At 46.7% G+C, this 23,996-nt stretch overlaps 1 protein-coding gene across 1 annotated transcript in view; it reads left to right on the top strand.

The window, feature by feature from the left end:
* Positions 1–23,996, top strand: part of adam19a (ADAM metallopeptidase domain 19a) — a 116,117-nt gene that overhangs the window by 65,280 nt on the left and 26,841 nt on the right. Inside the window, exons 5-12 of the mRNA XM_030339224.1 lie at positions 5,214–5,290; positions 9,607–9,790; positions 13,560–13,625; positions 15,250–15,321; positions 16,279–16,445; positions 18,543–18,627; positions 20,549–20,691; positions 22,766–22,943. Coding sequence (XP_030195084.1) covers positions 5,214–5,290; positions 9,607–9,790; positions 13,560–13,625; positions 15,250–15,321; positions 16,279–16,445; positions 18,543–18,627; positions 20,549–20,691; positions 22,766–22,943 — 972 coding nt within the window. The remainder of the gene's footprint in view (positions 1–5,213; positions 5,291–9,606; positions 9,791–13,559; positions 13,626–15,249; positions 15,322–16,278; positions 16,446–18,542; positions 18,628–20,548; positions 20,692–22,765; positions 22,944–23,996) is intronic.

Below are 23,996 nucleotides of genomic sequence, written 5' to 3' on the forward strand. Positions count from 1 at the left end.
TTCTGCAAAGCGCTTCTGAGAGGCCTCCGATCTGAAAAGCACTTTATAAATGTGGTCCGTTTTACATTCGGCCTTTAAATCGATAGCATCGTGCAATATATGAAACGCGACATAAAATGCATTTCACCAACTGCACGTCTGCTGTTTCGTTCTGCCCTCCCACGGCCCCAGAGTGGTTCCATGGGAGGGCAGAACGAAACAGCAGACGCCCCACTGTTCTGCATTCAGACTATGACCAGAACACAGGATTAACAGCGGTGATACAGGCGTTTATTGAGCAGAAAGCAGAGAACCGAGTATTGCTAATGTAGCGAAATGACGAGAATTTGATCAAACTAAGGGGTTGCCAAGCAACAAAAAAACAAACAATAACTTACGTGCAGGTCGCCTGGCAACATTTAAGTCTGTATTTTGTACATCATATACAAGGGACAAATCCATTCTGTATGAATCAATAAAAAGTACAAACTTGATTCCTCAATGTTCCCATCATGGGGTGTTTATGGGCTCTGTGTCCTACCAGTAAATGTTCTTCTCTAGCCCTCATGGTCAGCGGTCTAATGCTTAAGGCCAGAACATCAATAATATCAAGAGAAAGTGGCGTTTATGAGGCTCTACTTTTGACCCTGTTTGGTAAGTGTATAGTGCAAGCCTATTCATAAAATAATAAAATAAGAAAAGCGTTATTTTATTATATCTATACCGTTGTCCTTATGAGACGCGATGGCGCATTAAGGTTACAGCAACCCTTGTACGTTTTCGTTTTAAAACACAGTTTTAGTCTCCATTTCAACTCGTCCAGACGAAAACGCAAGGAAAAAATACAACTTGTGTGACTCGGTTGATTGTTAATTGTTTGGGCCTCCGTTCTTCCGCTTGTCATCAACTGCGTCGTGGAGATGCGCACCACCTTGTGGTTAATATCAATAATACCCGATTTCCGATTCGTTGCTTCAGTAATACGCTAAACCACCACGACCTCTCGGTCAGGAATCCACTCAAAAGCTGTCAGGATGGCAGCGCGTCTCAACCGCAGCGCAACCGGGACCCCATACTTCACCTTAAATATCCCCTCATCATCATTTAATGTGAACGCTGCACAAAGCATACGCAATTACACTCACCAGCCCCCTATCTGGCATTTTACATCACACTTGCTCAAACACACACACTCACACACACACACACACACAACCACTCACACACACACACACACAAACACACACACACACACATACACACACAACCACACACACATACGCAACCACACATACACACACAACCACACTTACACAACAACACACACACACACACTCACTCAAGCACTCGTTGTGAGGAATGCATAACTTATGAGGGCCCTTATTACCGCTGCGGGTGGGCTGACAGCCTCACGTTGGGGGTGCGGGTTGGCGGTGTGCGTGCTCTGTGCAGCCCGGCTGGGTGTCTCTCAGCTCGGGAGAGGGTGTTAAAGGGGGGGGGGGGGGGGGGGGCGGCATGAAAGGCGAGGTGCGTTTCCCCGATGCCAGCGGAGCTGCTCGCGGAGAGAGGCACTTCCTCTTTGAACTTTGGCGCACTCAAGAGCACCTGTGACTCTCTGCATAGTGGCAAGCAGCGTCGCCGCAGGAGCGCACACGCCCTGACTGTAGTGTTATGATGGTGAGCGTTCGCACGCACACACACACACACACACACACACACACACACACACACACACATGGACACGTGCACGTACAATGTTTGATCAATGGAGACGTGTGCTCTTACTAACACACACACACACATACACAAATAAACGTATACATGTGCACACCCTACACACAATGTCTGATCAATGGAGACGTGTGCTCTCACTAACACATACAAACCACCACACACATACACAAACACACACATGAACACATAAACAAGCACACACCCATGCAAGTCTACACGCACACACACGCGCACACACACACACACACACACACACACACACACACACACACACACACACACACACACACACACACACACACACACACACACACACACACACACACAGACGGGTGGTGCCTCCTCTGTGGTGTCCCTGTGTGTTCTGTGATCTCAGATGAAGAGAACAAGGAGCCCCACCCCTGCTCCCCCCCCCCCCCCCCCCCCCACGGCCCCGCCCGGCTGGCTGCCTCGACCACAACAGCCTCCCGGAGTCGTATCAATACGCAGGGTGTGGGCATGTTAAATGTCAGGGCCGAGGTCGCACTGCGGCTCACACGACCCGATAATCCATTCAGCTCTGTCACGCCAAGACCGCGAGGAGCGCCAAACCGTTCTGCTGCTCGCTGCTTGGTTAAAGTTGTCTTTCTTTTTACGTTGTTTTTGTTCTACGCCGATCCCCGCTGGTTTCCGTGCGTTGCCATTGGCGGTTTTCCTTTTTTTTTTTTCCCGCCGTTATATTTACATGTCGTTTTGTTTCGTTCCGTCGTTCACGGCGTTTTCTATAAAAAGCCACCGAGACTTATCGGGAGATGGGTCATAACAAGCTGATACACAACATTCAGATCTGTGTCTTTGTCCCCGGGAGATGGGGATTTAGTTCAGCGACTTGCTATCTTCAGACTGTCTATCTCTCATCATCAATCTAAATCTAAACTGGTTATTACTGGGTGTCAGAGCAAAGGTTTCGGTCCTCGGGAAGCAGGAAGTCAAACTTTTCAAAATGAGGGTAACTTTTGGTATAATGTGAATAGATCTGCACATTTTATATTGGGTTGGAAGAACTGAAAAGCCAGAATTTCTGGAACAGTATTCCCAACAGGGTGTTAACAGTGTTTACATATAAATGCGTAAAACTCTACACATGTACACCACAGAGTTTACTTAAAAATAAGATATGATAAGATATACTTTATTCATCCCAGCAGGGAAAACTTGTTTGCCATATTTGTATCCGGGATATCTGGAAGTATAACCAATGTGTCGAAAAAAAAACTGTATTAGTGTCTTCCATCGTTAAATAGAGAGATTAAAGCCAATGAACATAATCACTTTCCATTGTACATTAATCATCTTGAGCATAAACAACAAAAACAAAATCTCAAATTGAATGGCTCTGGGTTTTTTCTCCTTATCACTCCCCCTGGACAGAAAAATAAAAAGGGATAACAACCATACTGGAGAGTGTTATTTCCCATTCATGCTGTCCTCAGCTCCACTAATCCAACTAGGACCACGGCACAGATGATGTATCATCCGCCTCCAGCTTAGCACCCGGCCTTGTGTTGTGGGCTTTCTGAAAGGGGCTTTTCCGCCTCCGTCGTCCGTGTCTGCCCGCCGCGTGTCCCCAAACGAGCGGAGGTGCTGCGCCCGGGGTTTTAGAGGGCGAAGTTGTCTGTCACACAATAGTTTTGTGTCTGGGCTGTGAATGAGCGCTGAATTAAATTAGCTAATTTCACGCTCTGCTAGGCAGACCCGGCCCGGGGAGTCCAGACGGAATAGTCATAAATGGATACCTCTTGTACCTTATATTACGGTTTGACATGTACCGGGAAAGGGGGGCTGTGGGGGCTTGCTGGTGTCAGCTCGCTTGTGTAAACCACTTCGGTTCGGAATACAAAGAGGGTTGTTATATTATGGGATGGCGTTTGTCGGGGCGAGCGTGCTTTGTCGTTCCGAGGGTTTAATGTGCCCGGGTGACCTTGTTTTTGGGTGATGAAACGAGGGGTGTGTGCGCAACGCGGCTCTGTGTGTCTTTTTTTAAACAGGCACTGAGATCGGGGTTTCATAGTTGGTCGGTATTAGAGAGCGGTTTTCGTCGGGAAATATATCGGATACCCAAATTTAGCCGAATATCAACTATTTATAACAGAAATATATATATATTGATATCTTGTCAATCGTCAATAAATGTAAAGAAATACTTAAATCTAACAATCAAAGGGAAATGGTGTTGCCTAATCCTTAACGTGATGGAAAGTAGTTTTGGTGCATCGGCAGTTTCTTTCTTTCTTTCTTTTGTTCATGGAGAGCTATTTCAAGGTTGCGTGTCCTAAAGAGAAGCTTTTTTCTTTAGGACACTGACGTCCTTAAATGTACTTAAAGGTGGCATCTTCTGTTCTTGTCCTCCAAAAACATAGGAAGGATTTCTCTCCGGAAACATACACAAAATGTGCCTGATTTCGTTCTGCACATTAGACGTTTATTTTGTATACGTCTCCTGTAATCCCACTCCACCACACTCCCATTCACCACACAAACAAGCTCGTTTAAAAAATGGGCTTAAAGGCTTAGAGGCTAAATGAATAAATATATAAATATAGGGTCACCCAACACCCACCACCAACACCCAGCACATTTTCAAACAACGGCTGACATTGAAACAAGCGGATAGCAACAGAAAAGGCCGGGCGATGACGCCATTCTCTCGGGGAATTACGATCGGACAGATGTCAGAATCATCGTCTGTGCGACGACTGAATCGACGACTCACGAAAAAATGCTGTGTCCCTGAATCGTTCTAATTACGACAAAGTAGTCTTGACCGAAACCGCCACCACCACCACAGCCAACCCTCTCCTCCCAACTCTGCATTTGTGCTTTAAAAGTTCCCTGAAGATTTGGCATCGCCTCCTTTTGTTGGAAGTTAGTGTGCTATAATTAATTTTTTTACGAGCCCAGGCGCGCTGTACTGCAGGCAGAGGTGTTCATCCCAGCGCGATCTCCCTATAGGGAGCTCCGGCACCCTCATCGATTAGTAATGGCCATCCATTTGTCAAAGACAGCAGGCCGTTTTTTTTCAACAGCGGCTTATTCATGAAACATAAGAGCTATGGACCCTCCAACCCTGCTCATGCACGCACACACAAACACACATGCACACGCACACGCACACCCACACACACATGCTTGTGTTCACATGCACGCTCGCACACACAAACATACATACACACATACACAAACACACACAGGCACGCACAAATTTCAGATATACACACAAACGTGCACAAATCCATCTAGCAGAATCAATCCATCCCTAGATAGGGCGGGGGGAGCGGGGAGGGGGCGGTAGAAGCCGTCCATTAACATTATCTTTAGCCTTGCTAATGTTTTCCTTCAAAGACATGAGATATGAGATATTGATTCCCCCCCCCCCCCCCCCCCCCCCCCCCCCATCACCCTCCCCCCTCCTCCCCTCACTCCCCCGTCACCCCATCTCATTCTTCCCTCTTCTCTTTCAGGATCACTGCTTCTACCACGGAGACGTACAGGAGCACACACACTCCTGGGTGGCTCTGAGTGTGTGTTCGGGAGTGAGGTAGGGGCCGCCCCACCCATGTGTTTAACGGGCCCCGGGCCCCGGGCCCCGTGGGGCGGCCAAATGTAAAGATGACATACGGGCCACGCTGCTGCAATGCATGCCAAATGGCTTCTGAGGAACCAGCGGCTCCGTTGTTTGTGCAATATCCACGGCGTCTGATCCCCACTCTATGGTCACATGGTGTATGGTTTGAATTTATTTTATGCGGCCGTTTGCGTGTATAGATGCATATTTGTTTCGATAGCAAATGTTTTGCACTAAGTTTGCGATTTGAGTTTGGTTATGGTTATTGAATGGTGTTTTGTTTGTGTGTGTGTGTGTGTGTGTGTGTGTGTGTGTGTGTGTGTGTGTGTGTGTGTGTGTGTGTGTGTGTGTGTGTGTGTGTGTGTGTGTGTGTGTGTGTGTGTGCATTCCTGCCTGCCTGCTTGAAGCCTGGCTACCTGCCTGCCTGTCTGTCTGGCTGTCTGTGTGTGATTCATATACTAATTGCACTTGGTCCATCATTATTCTGGTTCCGTTTATGACCTATTGAATCTATGAATCAGTCTGTTCAGGCACATCAACGGGCTCGTATCAGAACAGTGCATTATCCTGCAGCCAGGGGCTGTGAAACGCAAAAAAGCTGATACCAAAATTGTCAGTTCAAAGCCGAAAGGGTTCTCTCATTGCATGGGTTTGTTATTGGATTTCTGATAATATCCATCCCATAGAAGAGCTGAATTCTAATGAACCTCATGAAACACCCCAGTTCACAAGTCTATAAAAATATTGTAATACATTATAGAACGCTTTGCATATAAATGTTCAATTGAGAGCGTGCTCTTGGCAATGATGCTGAGGTTGCCAGGTTGTGGCCTGATGTAAAAGGGCATTTAATGGACATCATACCACAAAGCTTTCCCTCGTCGACACATAACAGCATAACAGTGGCGCCAACAAATCTCATACCACATTCAAAGGCCTTGTTTGTAACGGATGGCCAGAGGACACAGGATTAAAAGTTGATGTTGAGCTGATCGACCATATCATAATTTCTCTTAACAAGGAAACTGTCAGTATATATATACAGTATATATTATATATATTAATTACATTATAAGTAAGTTAACAGGCTGAACAGGGCAAACACACATCAAGAGACCATACACACTCACACATACAAATGCACACATGCACATGCACACACACACACACACACACACACACACACACACACACACACACACACACACACACACACACACACACACACACACACACACACACACACACACATAGTGTAGACGAGTTAGGGACATAAAAGGCTAAGAAAATAAATCAATGAAAGATGCAGGAAAAGTATTTTTAGAGTAAACAAAGTCTATTTGCACCTTTTGAAGAACACAAGTAAATACTAATGTGTGTGTGTGTGTGTGTGTGTGTGTGTGTGTGTGTGTGTGTGTGTGTGTGTGTGTGTGTGTGTGTGTGTGTGTGTGTGTGTGTGTACCTGGGTGCGTGGGTGAGGTTGAGTCTGTTGACATGGTGGGAAAGCCAGAGCGTCAGACAAAATGTTTTTATTTGTGATCCTACCACATGATTGGATTCAAAGGCTTAAGCTTGCCTCTGAGATGCACAGTTGAGACTCTTAAGAGTAGCGGGATTTAGTCTTTCCGCTAAGCTATTTGAAGTTTCCCAATCATACCTGGTTCATACATCTTACACGGTTCAAAGCAAGGAGAATGCAGTTGCACTTTGTTTGAATGACGTAAACAAACGCTGCTTTAAAAACCATGAGCCTTGCGTCAGCTTCTGTGGTGAGATCTACATGTATGTTGACATTTAGCCGCTTAGCAGGCCCTTTCATGCAAAGGGACCTACGGGGAATCCAAAAACCTGTCGCTAAAGACCAGGTGGGGCTCATCTTGCTCAAGGGGACTGGGGAGACTCTGGGGATTGAACCGTGAATCATTTGGCTGGGGGTCAAACACCATATATCCTTCAGACTACCCTTCCCCCCCATATGAATAAGTAATAACATCGAACTTGACCTTTGATTCACGCCCGATTGACATCTTATTCCAGTCTAACTCCAATCCGTTGTTGTTATTTTTGCTGGAGGGCGAGAAAAACAACGGATTGAAACTATAAAAGCCAGGTGATGCCATGCAGGTGATGTTCAAAATAACAAGGTCCCAACTATACTCAAAGTCTAACCCTAACGTCAGACTTTTGAATAACTTTTTTAGCTACAATTGAATACCGATACCGTCACCAACACCGAAAGAATTGTCAGTCAGAAGAGCTCCAACCATTAGTTCACACTGACATTCACTGGCCAGAATCTGCCTGCCGATTGGTGGCCTTCTAGGGGCGGTCGGAGACGCAAGATTAAACCACACCATAATAAGTGCTTGCAAGAACATGATCAAGGGTCATCATAAACCCCCAATACATCTGCAAAACGTTTTTTTGATTCCCCTACATGCCCCCCCAAATAAAAAAGCAAATAAAATTGCAACACCTTTTAAGGCCTTATTTTCAACATACTTTAATACCTTGCTGGCACCCTGTTATTGAAACGATAAAACTGCAAAGGAAACCTCAATCTTCCCCCTCCTGCCTTGCCAAGTGTCTGAACCTCAGTGGAAGAGGAGTCCGGGAACCTGGCCGTTGAACAGTCTTGGCTATAGAGTCCGCGGCCCATTATGATTCTGTATCAGCAGCCACCTCTGCGGGAGCACCATTATGGAGCGCAGCCCAACAATTAGAGCTGCGCTAAGTGAGCTTCCATTCACTGCTGACTAATTACACACCATCACCAGGTTGCATGCGTGTGCATGTGTGTGTGTGTGTGTGTGTGTGTGTGTGCCTTCCTGCGTGCCGGACTGCGTGCGTGCTGAGAGTGTGCATGTATGGAACTATCAAAAGCTAAATAGGGTCACAACTTCGTCTCGTTGTAGACAGGTATTGATTTTTTTTTTTGCTTAAGCTGTATATTTTTTACTAACGTTCAAACTGGTTTTGCATTACATACATTCGACATGCCGAATCAATTGCTTAAGGGTTTAAGCCTAATTCAGTCACAATAAGTACCTTTTAATGAGGTGCCCCTGGTTTAGCCAGTGAAAGATACAGACGAACAACATCTACATGAACGTCACCGATGTGGGAACATCCATCCACACACACTCAGAGAGCTCTCAGCATCAGCCCGCTAACTACTCAAGTGATGCTTTCAAACTGCCTTGTGTTCTGGCCAAGAACGTCTGAGGCTTTAAGGGAGCTAATAGCTGCAGCATAAGGCTTGTCGCACACAACTGCCATGCTTAAAATCTCCTCTATGCATCTGAATGGTTCCGAAGATATTTTGTGGAGGTCCACTGTGACCCTAGATGGCTGCTGTTTGATTCGAGATTTACATGCAAAATACCCAATCTAAGATGAAACTGTATTGTATGCAAGGAAGTTAATGAGTTTGTCATTTGGATAATGGTTTGTCCATATTGTATTGCTCCAGCCTACAATCTAAAGTAATTAAACTTTTCTCCACACAGCAATAACGAAGCAAATAACTAAACACGTTTTAAGACACAGAGCCAAACATTTTATTCCCTTATCGGCTATAATAATTTCTGTCAGTGTTGAGGCAGTTTATAATAAATCATGCTGACCTTAGTAAGATCCCAGGACTGTGAATCACAGATTGCGACAGGGTTTGATAAAACATTCTGCTATTATCCAGTTACTTCTGCTTTCATGGAGATATTGCCTCCTGTAAATATTGATATTAAAGGGGTGATATTCTGCCGGTGAGAGTGTGATTAGCCATTACAAACCGTTTGAAAATCAGTGTCCACCTAGATGTGTGCTGGATAGATCAGTCTACCAGCCTACCGAGTGGACTGTAGCAAATGTTGCTTTCCTATCCAGAATACATATAGTTGGACCCTCCCACTTGTGATCACCCCTTAACATGTTCTCTTGTAGATAGAACATGTTCTCAAGGCAAACAAACAAAAACACAGACTCTCGACATATAATCCACTAGTGCTGCACATTGGTCCCATTGCAGCAAGGAAAACACAATAAAAGATTGAAAGCCATAAAAGTAATGTTTTGAAATGGACAAGCGTAGATTTAATTTGCACAACCACATATGAGCGGAACGAGTTCACGTTGTGATACGCTGGAATGATGGATTTGGTTTGTCTTCCACGATGAAGGAAATCCTACATTTCCAGACCTCCATCCTGTGTTTCAAAATCCTATCTAATGTGAATCCAAATGCACTGTGTGTGGCTGTAATCGCCATCACCTCCTCTCGTCCAATCCAGGGGTCTGATATCCTTGAACTCCAGTGACACCTACTACCTGGAGCCAATCAGCGGACAGAGCCCTCTCCAACATTGGCTGATGAGCGCGGAGGACCTGCCCCTCAGAGGCGGGACTTGCGGCCATGGCCACCAGACAGGCCACCCTGGCCAACTGTCGGATCTCCTTCGACCGCATCACCAAAGGGTGAGTCACTCAGTATCCATCCACACATTTTTTGTTCAATTCTAGTACCCTCTAAATAAATTCCCACAATGCAATGCTTCATGTCTTACAAAGATGTATATCTTGGTTATCATGAAATGTATGGATATTTCGTAAACATTTTACGGTAGTCTTGGTCTTTGCGCCGTGCCCCCAGTGAGACTGAACATACGATGCATTACCATGACAACGACAGTTACATTCCACCCATTTCCTCTCACTTGTTTTCCTGTAAAATGAGCAATGAAATGCGTTATGCGTTACTCACACCTCAGGGAACAAACTTGCCATACACCACACACACACGCACACACAGCATACACACACCTCTGCCCAAAGGTGGAGGTGTCTATAGTAGGAGGACATACCCCACCCACACGCACACACAATACATACACACCTCTTCCAAGGGCGGTGCTGTATAAAGCCGCAGCCATCCGACACAAACACGCTGGTTACGGACCGTCCAGACGTTCCGTTTGAAACGCCGCCGGCAGCGGGCCACCGCGTCGACCTGTGACACACACGCACAAACGGGCATGCGCACGCATGCACATGCGCGCCAAAAGCACACAAACACACACATACACACATTAACAACACACAAACACACATGAACACACATAAGCACACACAAACACACACAGACACGCACGCACACACACACACACACACACACACACACACACACACACACACACACACACTCACTCACTCACAAACACATAAACACACATTAACACAAATAAACACACACTCACGCAACATAAAACACACAAACTCACACTCAATCACACTCGCATATTAACACACACACACACACACACACACACACACACGCACACACACCTGCCCTGTCATCCACCTGCTGAGAATTCCCCCTAGAAAAAACACCACCACCTCCAGCATATGTTGATGTGGACTGTGTGTGCGTGATTACCAGGAGCGACATACGTCAAGCCCTCTCTTGGTCTGAGTCATGCTACGCTGTCATGTGTGATATAGTATGAATGATGTAGTAGATGATGCACTTTCATCATCCCCTACAGCGTAGGCGAACACAGGTGAGCTATGCATGGGTCGCATACACATGTAGCATACGTTATGTATATTAGGGTTGGGCTGTATCCGTTTTGTTAGAACCTCCCCCTAAATGAGGCGGCTTACGGTTTAGCCGTCAATCAAAAGCAACACGTGTAATAAATCGAGGGCGCACCTCAAACCGTCAGTCTCCAGCGTACGGTGACATGCTAAGCTCCCTCCTTGCCAAAGGGTGGAAGCAAAAGTCGGCAAATCACTATTTCCACCAATGTTGTTTTCATACATAATCAACCCATTAAGAAATCCAGTATGTGGCTACTGCGTCTACGTTTTTTTGCGTAAAAGGCAAGCTTGGCTTAGCCTACAAGCCGAAATGATTAAATCGTTTTATATCTAGCTAGTGGTTAACTCCAGCGGGGATATTTTGACAAGCAGTTTCCCGGGAGATGACATAATGTAGCCAGCCAGCCAGCCTCCTGTTTTATGCTTTTACCTCCACCTTCTGCATGTATACCGATAAAGTTTGAGACATAATTTGTGCTCCACTTACCTGCTTCTTAAGGTCTTGGAGTAAGAAAGAAATCTGCCAACCCTTTGTAAATGGCTTTAATCATTTATTATATGGCCTTAGCCTTGTGCACATATCGACCGTAAAGCCATAAAGTTAGGGTTTACTCTGGGTGTTTCTCCTTTGTAGCGGTGCATATGTATTCGTACTCAGTTTCTCTGTACTCCCCTGGAATCTATATGCAGACATTTTAAATAGCCCGAGGCTTCTTTCCCCCTTGCCAAAGCTAATTGTTTAATCATTTGTTCCAATAAGTTGGTCTAATTCCTTTCAATAAAATGTCTCCAATTTAGTGGAAGTCTGATGTCTTTGTCGATAAAGAAAAAAGAAAAGAACCAGAAAAGGCCAGGAACGCGTTGTTTACCATTAAGCAGTTCTTATAATCACCCTGCGCTCCAACACACCCTCTCTCTCTCTCTCTCTCTCTCTCTCTCTCTCTCTCTCTCTCTCTCTCTCTCTCTCTCTCTCTCTCTCTCTCTCTGTCTGTCTGTCTGTCTGTCTGTCTGTCTGTCTGTCTGTCTGTCTGTCTGTCTGTCTGTCTGTCTGTCTGTCTGTCTGTCTGTCTGTCTGTCTGTGTCTCTCTCTCTTTCTCTCTCTCTCTCTCTCTCTCTCTCTCTCTCTTTCTCTCTTTCTCTCTCTCTCTTTCTCTCTCTCTCTCGCTAGCTTCTCTCTGTCTCTCTCTCTTTCTCTCTCTCTCTCGCTAGCTTCTCTCTGTCTCTCTCTCTGTCTCTCTCTCTCTCTCTCTCTCTCTCTCTGTCTCCTTCTCAGTTTAAATTTTCTTCTCATCGTATTCTTCCTGCCTCTATTGATGTATTTCCTTCCTCAGGGCCACACCTTCCCAATCCATTTTTTATTATTTTTCCTTATACACCATGGCTTTCTCCTCCTCTTGGCTCTCCTATGCCACATGGATACCGATACCCCCGCCCTCCACCCCCAGAACCCAACCCAAGTCACCCTCCCAATCCGCGCTACTGCCGCCCATTAATCCTGCCCTGTTATTCGATGAAGGGGCTCACCCACTCCCCCTCTCTCCACAGGTTCACTTTGCTTTGGATATAAATATCCAGACTGTGTATGTGTGTCTGGACTGGTGAGTGAGTGAGTGAGTGAGTGAGTGAGTGAGTGAGAGAGAGAGAGAGAGAGAGAGAGAGAGAGAGAGAGAGAGAGAGAGAGAGAGAGAGAGAGAGAGAGAGAGAGAGAGAGAGAGAGAGAGAGAGAGAGAGAGAGAGAAAACACACTTCACAGACAGACTTTCACACAACTCCTACTTAGCACACGCAGGCACAAACACACGCGCACATACACACACACACAGGCATGCACACAGAAACTAACCCATATATCATAATAATAGACTTGGAAGTGTGCATTTGATTGTGTGTGTGTGTGTGTGTGTGTGTGTGTGTGTGTGTGTGTGTGTGTGTGTGTGTGTGTGTGTGTGTGTGTGTGTGTGTGTAGGACTACAGGGCCTTTCTTCCCAGGGCCGCGAGCATGTCCTGGAGGTATCAGCTCTGCCCGCTGTCCAAGGCAGCTGCCGATGCACCTGTGAATCAATTGCTTTTAACAACAAACCAGCCTCTCCCTGGTGCCTGCAATTAAGTGTCTGCAGGGCCACATGCTAATGCTACAAAGCGATAGCCTAGCTAAGGGTAGTCTGTGTGTACAAGAAACAGTTTGCAAAAGAAAAATCCCAATCCTAATAATAATACCGTCATTGCTACATCACTGCCTGTGGTTCGGTGAGCCGAGATAATCCCACGATGAAAGAATCCATTCAAACGTCTTGTAGGCCTACATGAGGTGTCATTAGAACCTTTGTCTCTCTCACTCTATGTCTCTGTCACTCAATATTTACGAGCATCGAGTGATAGGGAAAGGGAAATGTTCAAGAAAGGGGTTACGCCATGTATTTTGCATGAACGCCGACTTTGTAATGTTCTTTGCACAGTATGTTATTTTTGTGAAGCTATCCCGGTTTCAAGCGCATCAAAGATTCATTCACATCCTTTCCTCTCCTATGATACTAGTGGGCTGTTTTACACAGAGTTGCGTCACATCGCCCCGAACCAGAATGAAAGATTCGAACTGTCTTTAAGGAATAATAAGAATCAACTTATTTTTTCCCCCTCTTGCTCCCAGGTGAAACGGGAAAGTTGGGGAACCACCAAGTACATGGAGCTGTATATCGTAGCTGACCACGCACTGGTAAGAATACCATAACCACCAAATGGGTTAGCTTGACCACGCACTGGTTAGAATACCATAACCACCAACTGGGTTAGCTTGTCTGTGTAGGCATACGCTGTTATTCAACTGTGTTAGCTTATCGGTGTTAGACAACTGTTTATATTTTATCATTTTTAAAATAAATGTATTGAAAATGAATTCATTTTCAAAATTGTTGGCATAGAAAGGACAATGACAGCTCTAAATTTAGATACAAAGCAAAATGAATAAAAGGATAACTTAAATTATATAAAATAATGGGACAAATTATAAAAATAGACAAACATAGACAAAAGTATAATAAAATAAATAAAGTAATAAATAAATGCTAAACAAAGTTTGCTAGGGGCTCTCGAATACATTTTTCTCCTCATTACCTGCAAGAAGTGGTGTTAGTCAACTGTCTCAGCAGTTAGCAGCTTTTGACTAATCCTTACATATGAACCTGATCAAAATAATGAGTGCACTATGCAGGACTTTGTCCAAATCAATAAGCCTTCAACGATTCATCTTATTGACGAATGACCCTGTGTTGGCTCATGTTCCGATGCTAATTCAACTGTTTCCTAGCTTGTGTGGTTAAAGCGGAATTGTGTATTTGTCAAGTTGTCAACTTAAGGTCAGCTTCGGGGAGACAACAGTGTTAAAGAGTAACTAATCACTGTAATGACATTGCACTGCCTGGAGGAATACACCCGAGTGCAATAGTTGAATCTAAATTTGTTTGGCCCTTTGTACACATTCGTAGCTTTCTTTCTTTGTAGCGACAGAGAATCTCAGACAACATGGTTGTCCCTTTCATGGCTACAACTTTTCCCGTGCTGCTTTTTCTCTTCTCTTTAAACTAATCAGCTCATAGTCATCTCATCCTCTCCTCTTGCTTGTTCTTCTGTACATTTCGGCTCGGGACATAAACACTCTGCCTCAGAAAAACAAGCTTTAATCTGAGCAGCGACGCAGAAATAATTACAGCCACCAAATTGTCTGTTTGTTTATCGCCGTGTTCGCGTCTTAAGCCCCAGCATTGGTTTATTCTCTATGTATGCATGGGATCACTTATGAATGCAGCATCAGACTAACCTGTGACAGATAAGCGTCAGAGGAAGATTGATTGCTAAATAGTAAATACCCTTTTTTTTATGCATTTAAGATGTGATACATCTGTTGGAATTGTCTATTATTGAATTGCCAGTACTGCCACTCGTGTTTTTTGTGGGTTATTTCGTTTTTTTGTCACCAATAGAAATAAAATAACACTAGGGAATTAAAAATAGGAATACCTATAACAGCTTAAATGATCAGGCACTTCATTCAAGGCATGTGACACAGACAATGCATGTGACACAGGGGGGACCATGGTTATGGCCACATCTACCGCTATACACGATGGTCAATAGCCAAAGGACCTCACTCCAAAAAATAAAATAAAGAAGGTATTTTGAGATTTTTTCCAAGGTTTCCTTTCAAGTGAAGTGGAGAAACCCACCAGAGTAGCCCCTGCTGCGCGCCAGCCCGTCGCCTGCCCTCCCCCACCGCTCTTCATTCACAAAGTCACCGATTCACCGCAATTGATTCCCTCTCGTCTCCCCCCTGTGTCACTCAGTTCACACAGCAAAACAAGGACTACCACAAGACCAAGCTGCGGATCATGGAAATTGCCAATTATGTGGATAAGGTAAGGCGGGCCCCAGCACCACGGTGGCTCCTCATTCCTATTTGGCGGGAGGGGGAGGGGGGGTGGGGGGTGGGGGGGGGGGGGGGGGGGGGGGGGGGAGAGAGGGGTGGAGAGGGGGGAGAGGGGTGGAGGGAGGCTGACACGAAGCTAAATGTGATAGCGGCGCGCTAATAAAAGTCGTGGCACCCGATGAGTTACCATGGTTCCTACATGGCTGGCCACCGCCGTGGCATTATGATACAGGGGTTGGACTAGTAGTTAATCTACTGATACCCCACCACCACCACCACCACCACCACCACCACCACCACCACGAGCACCAGCAGCACCAACCATCCGTAGCTTGGAGGTGATTAACGTGATTGGGAATGACAGGCAATCGAGCGAATGTAAACAGATGGCTGGCAGTGGGCGGCAGCCTCAATAGGATTGCTTAAACCACCCCCCCCCCCCCCCCCCCCCCCCCCCCCCCATTTCATCCAAAGGGTCCTCCAGTCAGCCCTTCAGAGAGAAACACACACACTCTGCAGGGTGGAGTGGGGACTAGGGCTAGCTACAGGCTCCAGGCCCGCGCTGCTGCAAGCTCGCAATCACACAACTCTCCACTGTGTATGTGTGGGTGTGTGTTTGTCTATGTGTGTGTGTGTGTGTGTGTGTGTGTGTATTTGTTTGTATGTGTGCGTTTATGTGTATGCGTGCGGGCATCTGCATAAGTGGGTGTTGGTGTGTTCACGTGTGTGTGCTAATGTGTGCATATTTGTGTGTCTGTATATGTATATGTGTGTGCGTGTGTGTGTGTGTGTGTGTGTGCGTGTGCGTGTGTGTGTGTGCGTGTGTATATATGTGTGTGTATCTTTGTGTGCCTGTGTATATATATAAATATATATGTGTGTTTGTTTTTTATATAAATATATATATATAAATACATGTGTGTGTGTGTGTGTGCGTGCTCTCCAGTTCTACCGGGCGCTGAACATCCGGGTCCCGCTGATAGGCCTAGAGGTGTGGACTGAGCGGGACCAGTGTATCGTGACGGGGGAGCCCAACACCACCCTCTGGTCCTTCCTGCAGTGGAGGCAGAAGCTCAAGGCCCGCAAGAAGCACGACAACGCCCAGCTGCTCACGTGAGGCCGCCCGCCGCGCAGACGCACACAGGAACACACACGCACACACACACACGCACTCTCTCTCGCTCACACTCACAGGAGCAGGAGCACACACACACACACACACACACCCACGCACACACACACCCACGCACACAGGAGCACACAAACACGTATACACACTCTCTCTCGCTCACACTCACACTCACGCACACCCACGCACACACACACGTCACACACACACACACACTCACACACACACACACACACACACACACGCACACAGGAGCACATAAACACGTATACACACTCTCTCTCACTCACACTCACCCTCACACACACACATGCACACACACACACACACACACACGCACGCGCAGGAGCACACAAAATTCAAATCTGGACACATTGATGGTGTGTAAATCGGGTCAGTGTCGAACGCGGTGGGATCTTTGAAAAGTGTCTTATGAATGCAGTTTATTATTTATATTATCAATATTATTATTAATAGTAATATTAGAGACTAATCACAACAGACGTCAGCATCGAGGGGAACGGGCCAGGGGGGGAAGGGGGGGGGGGGGAGGGGGTGTTGGGGTAGGAGGCAAGGGGACTGGAGCAACGTGAACCACAAAACATGTACACTGTATGATGCACATGTTTACGTGTTCGACTTTAGAGGAGCAGCATGCATATGAGCGCTCTTTAAAGAGCTTGTATCTAGCCTCTCCCCTGAGCCAGTCACGGGCGCTCTAACTCAGAGAACACCAACACCAAACCACCTTTATATGGTTATAAAAACTGTCCTTGTGTGAGTTCAGAGGGGCGAGGGGGGTGGGTGTAAATACGCGTTATAAACAGCTCAACTTTGGCACGTCGAGGTATTGATCTGCTAATTAAATCAAGTGTGACAAACCTTCTGAGGCTATTTCACCGCTTTTATTTATTCGACACAAAGTGTTTATTTTCTTCTCCGTGACGAAGGGGCGGCCGTTCACGCAACGTTTCCTCATGAACCTTCATTTCAGGTTCAGAAATGTGTTTTTGCGGCGTCTTCCTTTCAACCACAAAATGAGATGCGGTGGCCTGTACCTCTTCTTGTCTCCATGAATGTTCGGCTAATGACACAAACAATCTGAGCGCTAGTCGGTGCGGAGCAGAGACAATTTCAGACTTCATCAGTGTCTCAGTTGACAAATCATTAGCCAAACTCGGGATTTATTAGCCAAAAAGATCTTGCCTCATTTTGACCTAATTCAGGTTCCACAACACCCCGTGAGCCATTCAGACACACACACACACACACACACACACACACACACACACACACACACACACACACACACACACACACACACACACACACACACACACACACATACACGCACTCAACAAAAAACATGCATACGCACACACATGCACACCTGCGCACAGAAATACACACGCACTCACACACAAACAGACTTACACACACACACACACACATGCATACACACACACATGCACACTCACACACAGAAACACACACACGCATTCACATGAACAGAAAAAAAGGTCAGGTTACCCCTCGTGGTACATAATCACTTCACTCGAGCTTCAGATTTTTTAGTTTAATTCTATTTCGCTCACCGCACAACAGCGTGATTTTGACCGACTTTCGTTTAGTTTGCGTGCCCCCTGCGGAGGCCTCCTTCAGCGGGACTTCATCAGACTCGTCCCCCTCTCGTCACAGAGTGGAGCACTAGCACGTCCATGGGGGAGAGGTTCACGCCGAGATAGCTTCAGAAGATGGGTTCAGAGGTGCACTTGATGCACCTGATGTTATAGTGTGTGTGTGTGTGTGTGTGTGTGTGTGTGTGTGTGTGTGTGTGTGTGTGTGTGTGTGTGTGTGTGTGTGTGTGTGTGTGTGTGTGTGTGTGTGTGTGTGTCTGCGGATCCCGCATAGGCCTGCACAGCCACTTGGCTATGCATCGCCGCAACACACCCCAATAATTGTCCTTCCTTTCTATTTGGAGCAACGTCATCATCGTAATCGATTGACTGCCATAACTTGTGTGTGTGTGTGTGTGTGTGTGTGTGTGTGTGTGTGTGTGTTTGTGTGTGTTTCCTTGACAGGGGGGTGATTTTTAAGGGGACCACCATTGGCATGGCCCCCCTGGAGGGGATGTGCAGCCTGGAGAACTCCGGAGGCATCAACGTGGTAGGCGGGAAACCAAAGGGAACACGGAAACCCTCTATTCCTTTTCTGGCATTATCTCTCTTTCTGTCTTTTTTGTTTCAATTTTCTCCTCCCAGCTTGAACCATTTTCAATTGCTCACATGGATCCCATTCGTCTCTCTTTCTGTGGGCATGTGTGTTTGTGTGTATGTGTGTGTGTGTGTGCGCTCACACGTGTGTGGATTGTGTGTTACCTGCAGCCTTGATGTGTCTTTACATGTGCTGGAATACTTCTCGAAGAAGTTGAGCAGAAATCGATATGTTTTCCAAAGGCTGATCAGCCGCTAACAGACAATTAACTCCCCACTGCGGGTGCAGATTGTCCCGAGGATCCAGACCTATTGTAGCACTACGAAACCCCCAGGGGCCATAACTACCAAAGCTGGCTTTTCATTTTGGTGGCTTTGGGGGCTTGGATCGATAATGGGACCCCCCACCTTCTCGTAATCCCCCTGTGGGTTTCAGTAGCGAATTCCTCATCTTTCGCAGGATTTGTTTTCCATTCTATTCATTGCCAACAGCCGTGCGAGAGAAATGGATGTGAGCGAGGATGAGTGCAATTCAAAACATTGAAACGATATTATATAGAAGGATTTGTTCACCGGGGGAACATTTTGTGTCGTTCTTCGAGACAACAGCCGAAGCCATGTTAACCCTAACCCTGAATGGTGAAGAGTGAAACCAATGCGTCGTGATATGACAAGTGGAGACATTGACGTCATGAGGTCAGGGTTGCCCTGGCGATGTGCAAGGAGGAGGGGGGTCTGGCGGACACAGTTGTTATCTCTCCAAAGAGAGAGTGCAACCAGACACACAGCGGTAGCTGCCTCGCTCCGGCGTCACACCATGAGGCAGGAGGTCTCTTGGTTTAATACAAAGGGGTTTATTCAAGGTAGGTACGGCCCGGCTGCTACCCCTCCAGATGCAGGCCGATGTGGTTACCTCGGCAACGTTTCGTGTTGTTCTTCGAGGCAACCCGCTGCAGCCAGGTTTCGAGGCTAGATTCACCTCCCAGTATGGTGAAGGGTGTTTACCTTTTTGTTGTCCTTCATTCCGGGCCGTTTCTGGCAATCCGTTAACCGTGATCCTGTGTGTTATCTCAACGGACGTTGAGATAATGTCTGAAGTTCACCCTTCTCTTTTGCTCTGTGCATCTTCTGTACTTCCTGCCCCATATGCACTCATGGACGACATGAGAGGAGTCTGCATGGCTGTATCTTTGAGCCCATGTGCCCATTCGGATCTCAGCTCATTTATTGTCGTCGCCAGTCCTCGAGGGTAAACAAGGGGCCGTCTCTCGGGAGGGTCACTTGTTGCCCCCCACGCGGGTGGAGGGCTCCATTAGTGAAGCAACCTTCGACCCTGAGGCTGCATTGCTCATCCAGGAATGGACCAGGTTCACCTGAGTCCTCATCCCGGAATGGACCAGGGTGTCCAGGTCTGCTGGCTACAGAGAGCATCTGCAGCAGGAAGGGATGAAAACAAAACATTGTAGCACACATGTCCGCCTGCCCGTTGTGTGTGCTACGCTTCGTTCCCTGGCACAGATTAAAACAATTTCCTGGACCGGTCGCTGCACTTATGTGCTGGATGAATGCTGCACGTGCACAGGTCCTGTGTTTAAATTGTTGGGCAATGCCTATGTGTGTGTGATGTGTTAACGTGTGTCGCACATGAACGTAAATGTCAATGTAAATGAATGTGTGTGCGTGGTATCACTCTCTGTGTCTGTCGGTTTTGTCCAGCATTTTTGTGTGAAGTGTGTACACAAGAGGGTCATCTCCGGATGTACGATCGATGATTGAGGATGACTACTCTAATTGTATCATTGTGATTATTGATCCTAATAATCATCATTATAAATCAAATGTCGGAGTAAAGTCAGAATCTGTTGGTGCCACAGGACCACTCGGACCTGCCCATCGGCGCGGCTGCCACCATGGCCCACGAGATCGGCCACAACTTCGGCATGAGCCACGACAACGAGGGCTGCTGCGTGGAGGCCACGGCCGAGCAAGGCGGCTGCGTGATGGCCGCCGCCACGGGGTGAGTCTCAGTGGGGGGGGGGGTTGGGCAGTCGGGCCGCAGGGCCGCTGCTTATTAATGATGACCGTAGACATTAGGAGATGGGGGCAAAAGACTTGGGGCTATTGATGCCCATTTAGGCGGGAAACTCCCCCAAAAAAGTTTGTTCAGTATTTAGACCTATCAAGACTAAAGCAGTGGATCTGGTGACAGCATCAATACTAAAGCAGTGGATCTGGTGACAGCATCAAGACTAAAGCAATGGATCTAGAGACAGCATCAAGACTAAAGCAGTGGATCTGGTGACAGCATCAAGACTAAAGCAGTGGATCTAGAGACGGCATCAAGACTAAAGCAGTGGATCTGGTGACAGCATCAAGACTAAAGCAGTGGATCTAGACACGGCATCAAGACTAAAGCAGTGGATCTGGTGACAGCATCAAGACTAAAGCAGTGGATCTAGAGACCGCATCAAGACTAAAGCCATGGATGTAGAGATATAATCAAGACTAAAGCAGTGGATCTAGCGATATAATCAAGACTATAGCAGTGGATCTGGCGACAGCATCAAGACTAAAGCAATGGATCCAGCGACAGCATCAAGACTAAAGCAATGGATGTACCAACAGCATCAAGACTAAAGAAATATATGTATCAACAGCATCAAGAATATAGAAGTGGATCTAGTGACAGCATCAAGACAATAGCAGTGGATCTAGCGACAACATCAAGACTAAAGCAATGGATGTATCAACCGCATCAAAACTATGGCAGTGGATCTAGCGACAGCATCAAGACTAAAGCAAAAGCACAGTGGCCGTGTTCACAGCCAAGTTTCTTCTGACAGCTCAAGCATCCGTTAAGGCTACCGATGCTACAGTTGGCAGCATTCGCTACTTGGCAGAAGCCCATGAAAGGAAAAGCAAGGCTTGCACTCCAGTCATTGCTCTGCTAGAGTGGTGTATTTCTAATGGTTTCACTCACCTCTAGTCTGTGTTTAAGTACTGCTGCGACAGTACGAGTCTCCCCCACCCGAGCCTCACCTGAACAGTCAGAGGACATTCTCATTGCCTGGGTAATGGCCTTCTATTGTGAGGCACATAGAAACAGATCAGCGTCAGTCAACCTTCAATCTTTTTCCATAAGCATGTATGATTTCATCTTGTTCTGAATCCACTGGAGGGCCAAGTCACATCATAGGCAACAGAAATGCCCCAGCTATTGACAGCATAGAAATCGGTTTGGAGAGTTGGATTTCAATTCTGGTCTTGCAAATGCTGGAGAAATAATGTAAATACGCCCCAAGGCCCAAGTTAGGAATGTTGTTATGCGAAAGGATTGCGTAAGGCCACCCGATCGGACAGAACGCGTTTCAGCAGCCTTGGGAGGCTTTTTGTAACTGTTATCAATGAGCGCTTTTCCTTAAAACGAGTGTTAAGTGTTTACCTCACTGCTTTTGCATTGCCGAGTGCCTTGTGCTTTCGGCGGAGCGGCCTGAAGGTCTCAAGTTGAAGAAACTTCCACACGGCAGAAAAGCGGCCCATGTAATTGGGCCGTAAGTGTCCAATCAGATGCATTGAGAGGCGGGCCTTCTGTGCCTGTTACGACCAACAAGTGGTAACACTTGTGAAACTAGTCCAGGCTGTGACTGCATACCCGGAGCTATATGAATACTTATGATGTGTGGATGAATGATAAACGTTTAAAAGGATGATTAAATAACACTTAGGCTAAGGAGAGCATTCAGTGGTAGCCTAGCAACAATAAACACAGGACGCAGCGAGCTGCTGTTTCTTTTTTTCAACCGTCGGCTCCAACAAACAATGGCAGTGCGGTGCACTTTGTGTTTGGCAGGCTGCAAATACGCCTTGGCATATATTCATATGTATTTATATATCAGTCAAATCAGTCAGACAAATAACACAAAAAGCACATTGGACCTTCCACATCAGGGCCCCGGGAAGGCCAGGGAGTAAAGGTGGAGTCTCAAGCCTGGATTAGAAGGCTGATGTTTGCTCACATCCCCTGGTCTCCTGGAAAGGCTGGTCCCCAGCCCTGGTGCTCAGACGTGCCTCTCGCCCCGTGTGTTTCCCAGGCACCCGTTCCCCAAGGTGTTCAGTCACTGCAGCAAGAAGGACCTGGACGGATACTTCCAGAAGGGAGGGGGCATGTGCCTCTTCAACATGCCCAACATGAAGGACCTGGTCGGGGGAAAAAGGTGCGGCAACGGCTTCGTGGAGGACGGGGAGGAGTGCGACTGCGGCGAGCTGGAGGTAAGGAGGGTAGGGGGGGTGATCCATCACGGTGAGGGGGTGTGCACGTGACGAAGGCGGATTAAGAGCGCGCCTCGCGGGAGGCTGTGTGGTTAGGATCGATGGTTAAATATCAATTGTACACGCGATTGTTATGGAGTGTTTCGTCGTGAGGAATGAGTAATATAATGGATTTAATATAATCAAATATATATTTGTAGCACTTTGATCATTTTATCAATACCCAATGTATTAATGTAAAACAGGTTCATATTATATATGAATATATATATTCAAAATAATGAGATTCAATTATCAAATACCTCGATAGCAAAGAATTGCTTTCGATTTTTCTCGTGGTGAAGTGAGCGACACCAAAACACCAACCGCCAATCAAAACCTTAAACGGACCGTCAATACTGAAATAACGTAAACACCACGGTTACATGCGTCTCATGGCTGACACATGGCTGACACATGTCACACACCACACGAGTGGTGAGTGACATGTGTCAGCCATGTGTCAGCCATGAGACGCATGTAACCGTGTTGGAAAGGCCTCTGACAAGAAGGGATGGACATTTTCCTCCTGTGGTGTTTTTTGCTTTTTTTTGAGGCGTGACGTTGTCAGTAGTCCCTAAAAGTTATCCGAGCGAAGGGCCCATCTGATTCGACCAGATGGAGGGCAGGTTGGAGTCGTGTCAAGACGCTGGCTTGTGATGGCTCCCATTCACACCCCAGCTGACATCACTCACTGAGACAATGTGAGAGAGAGAGGGGACGGGAGAGAGACAAAGAGAGAGAGAATGTGGAAGGTAGAGTGAGAGAGAGACAGAGGGGACGGTAGAGAGGGAGAGAGAGACACTCAAAACGAGATGGGAAGGGAGAGAGAGGGGACGAGAGAGAGAATCAAAGGGAGAGAGAGATAAAGAGCAAGAGAAGGGAATGGGGAGGGATAAAGAGTGAGAGATGGGGAAGGGAGAGCGATAAAGAGCGAGGTGATAAGGGAGAGAGCAAAAGAAAGAGAGATAGGGAGAGAGCGAAATCAAGCGAGAGAGATGGGAATGGAGAGAG

The sequence above is a fragment of the Gadus morhua genome, chromosome 17, assembly GCF_902167405.1.
Source record: "Gadus morhua chromosome 17, gadMor3.0, whole genome shotgun sequence".
NCBI classification, from domain to species: Eukaryota; Metazoa; Chordata; class Actinopteri; order Gadiformes; family Gadidae; genus Gadus; species Gadus morhua.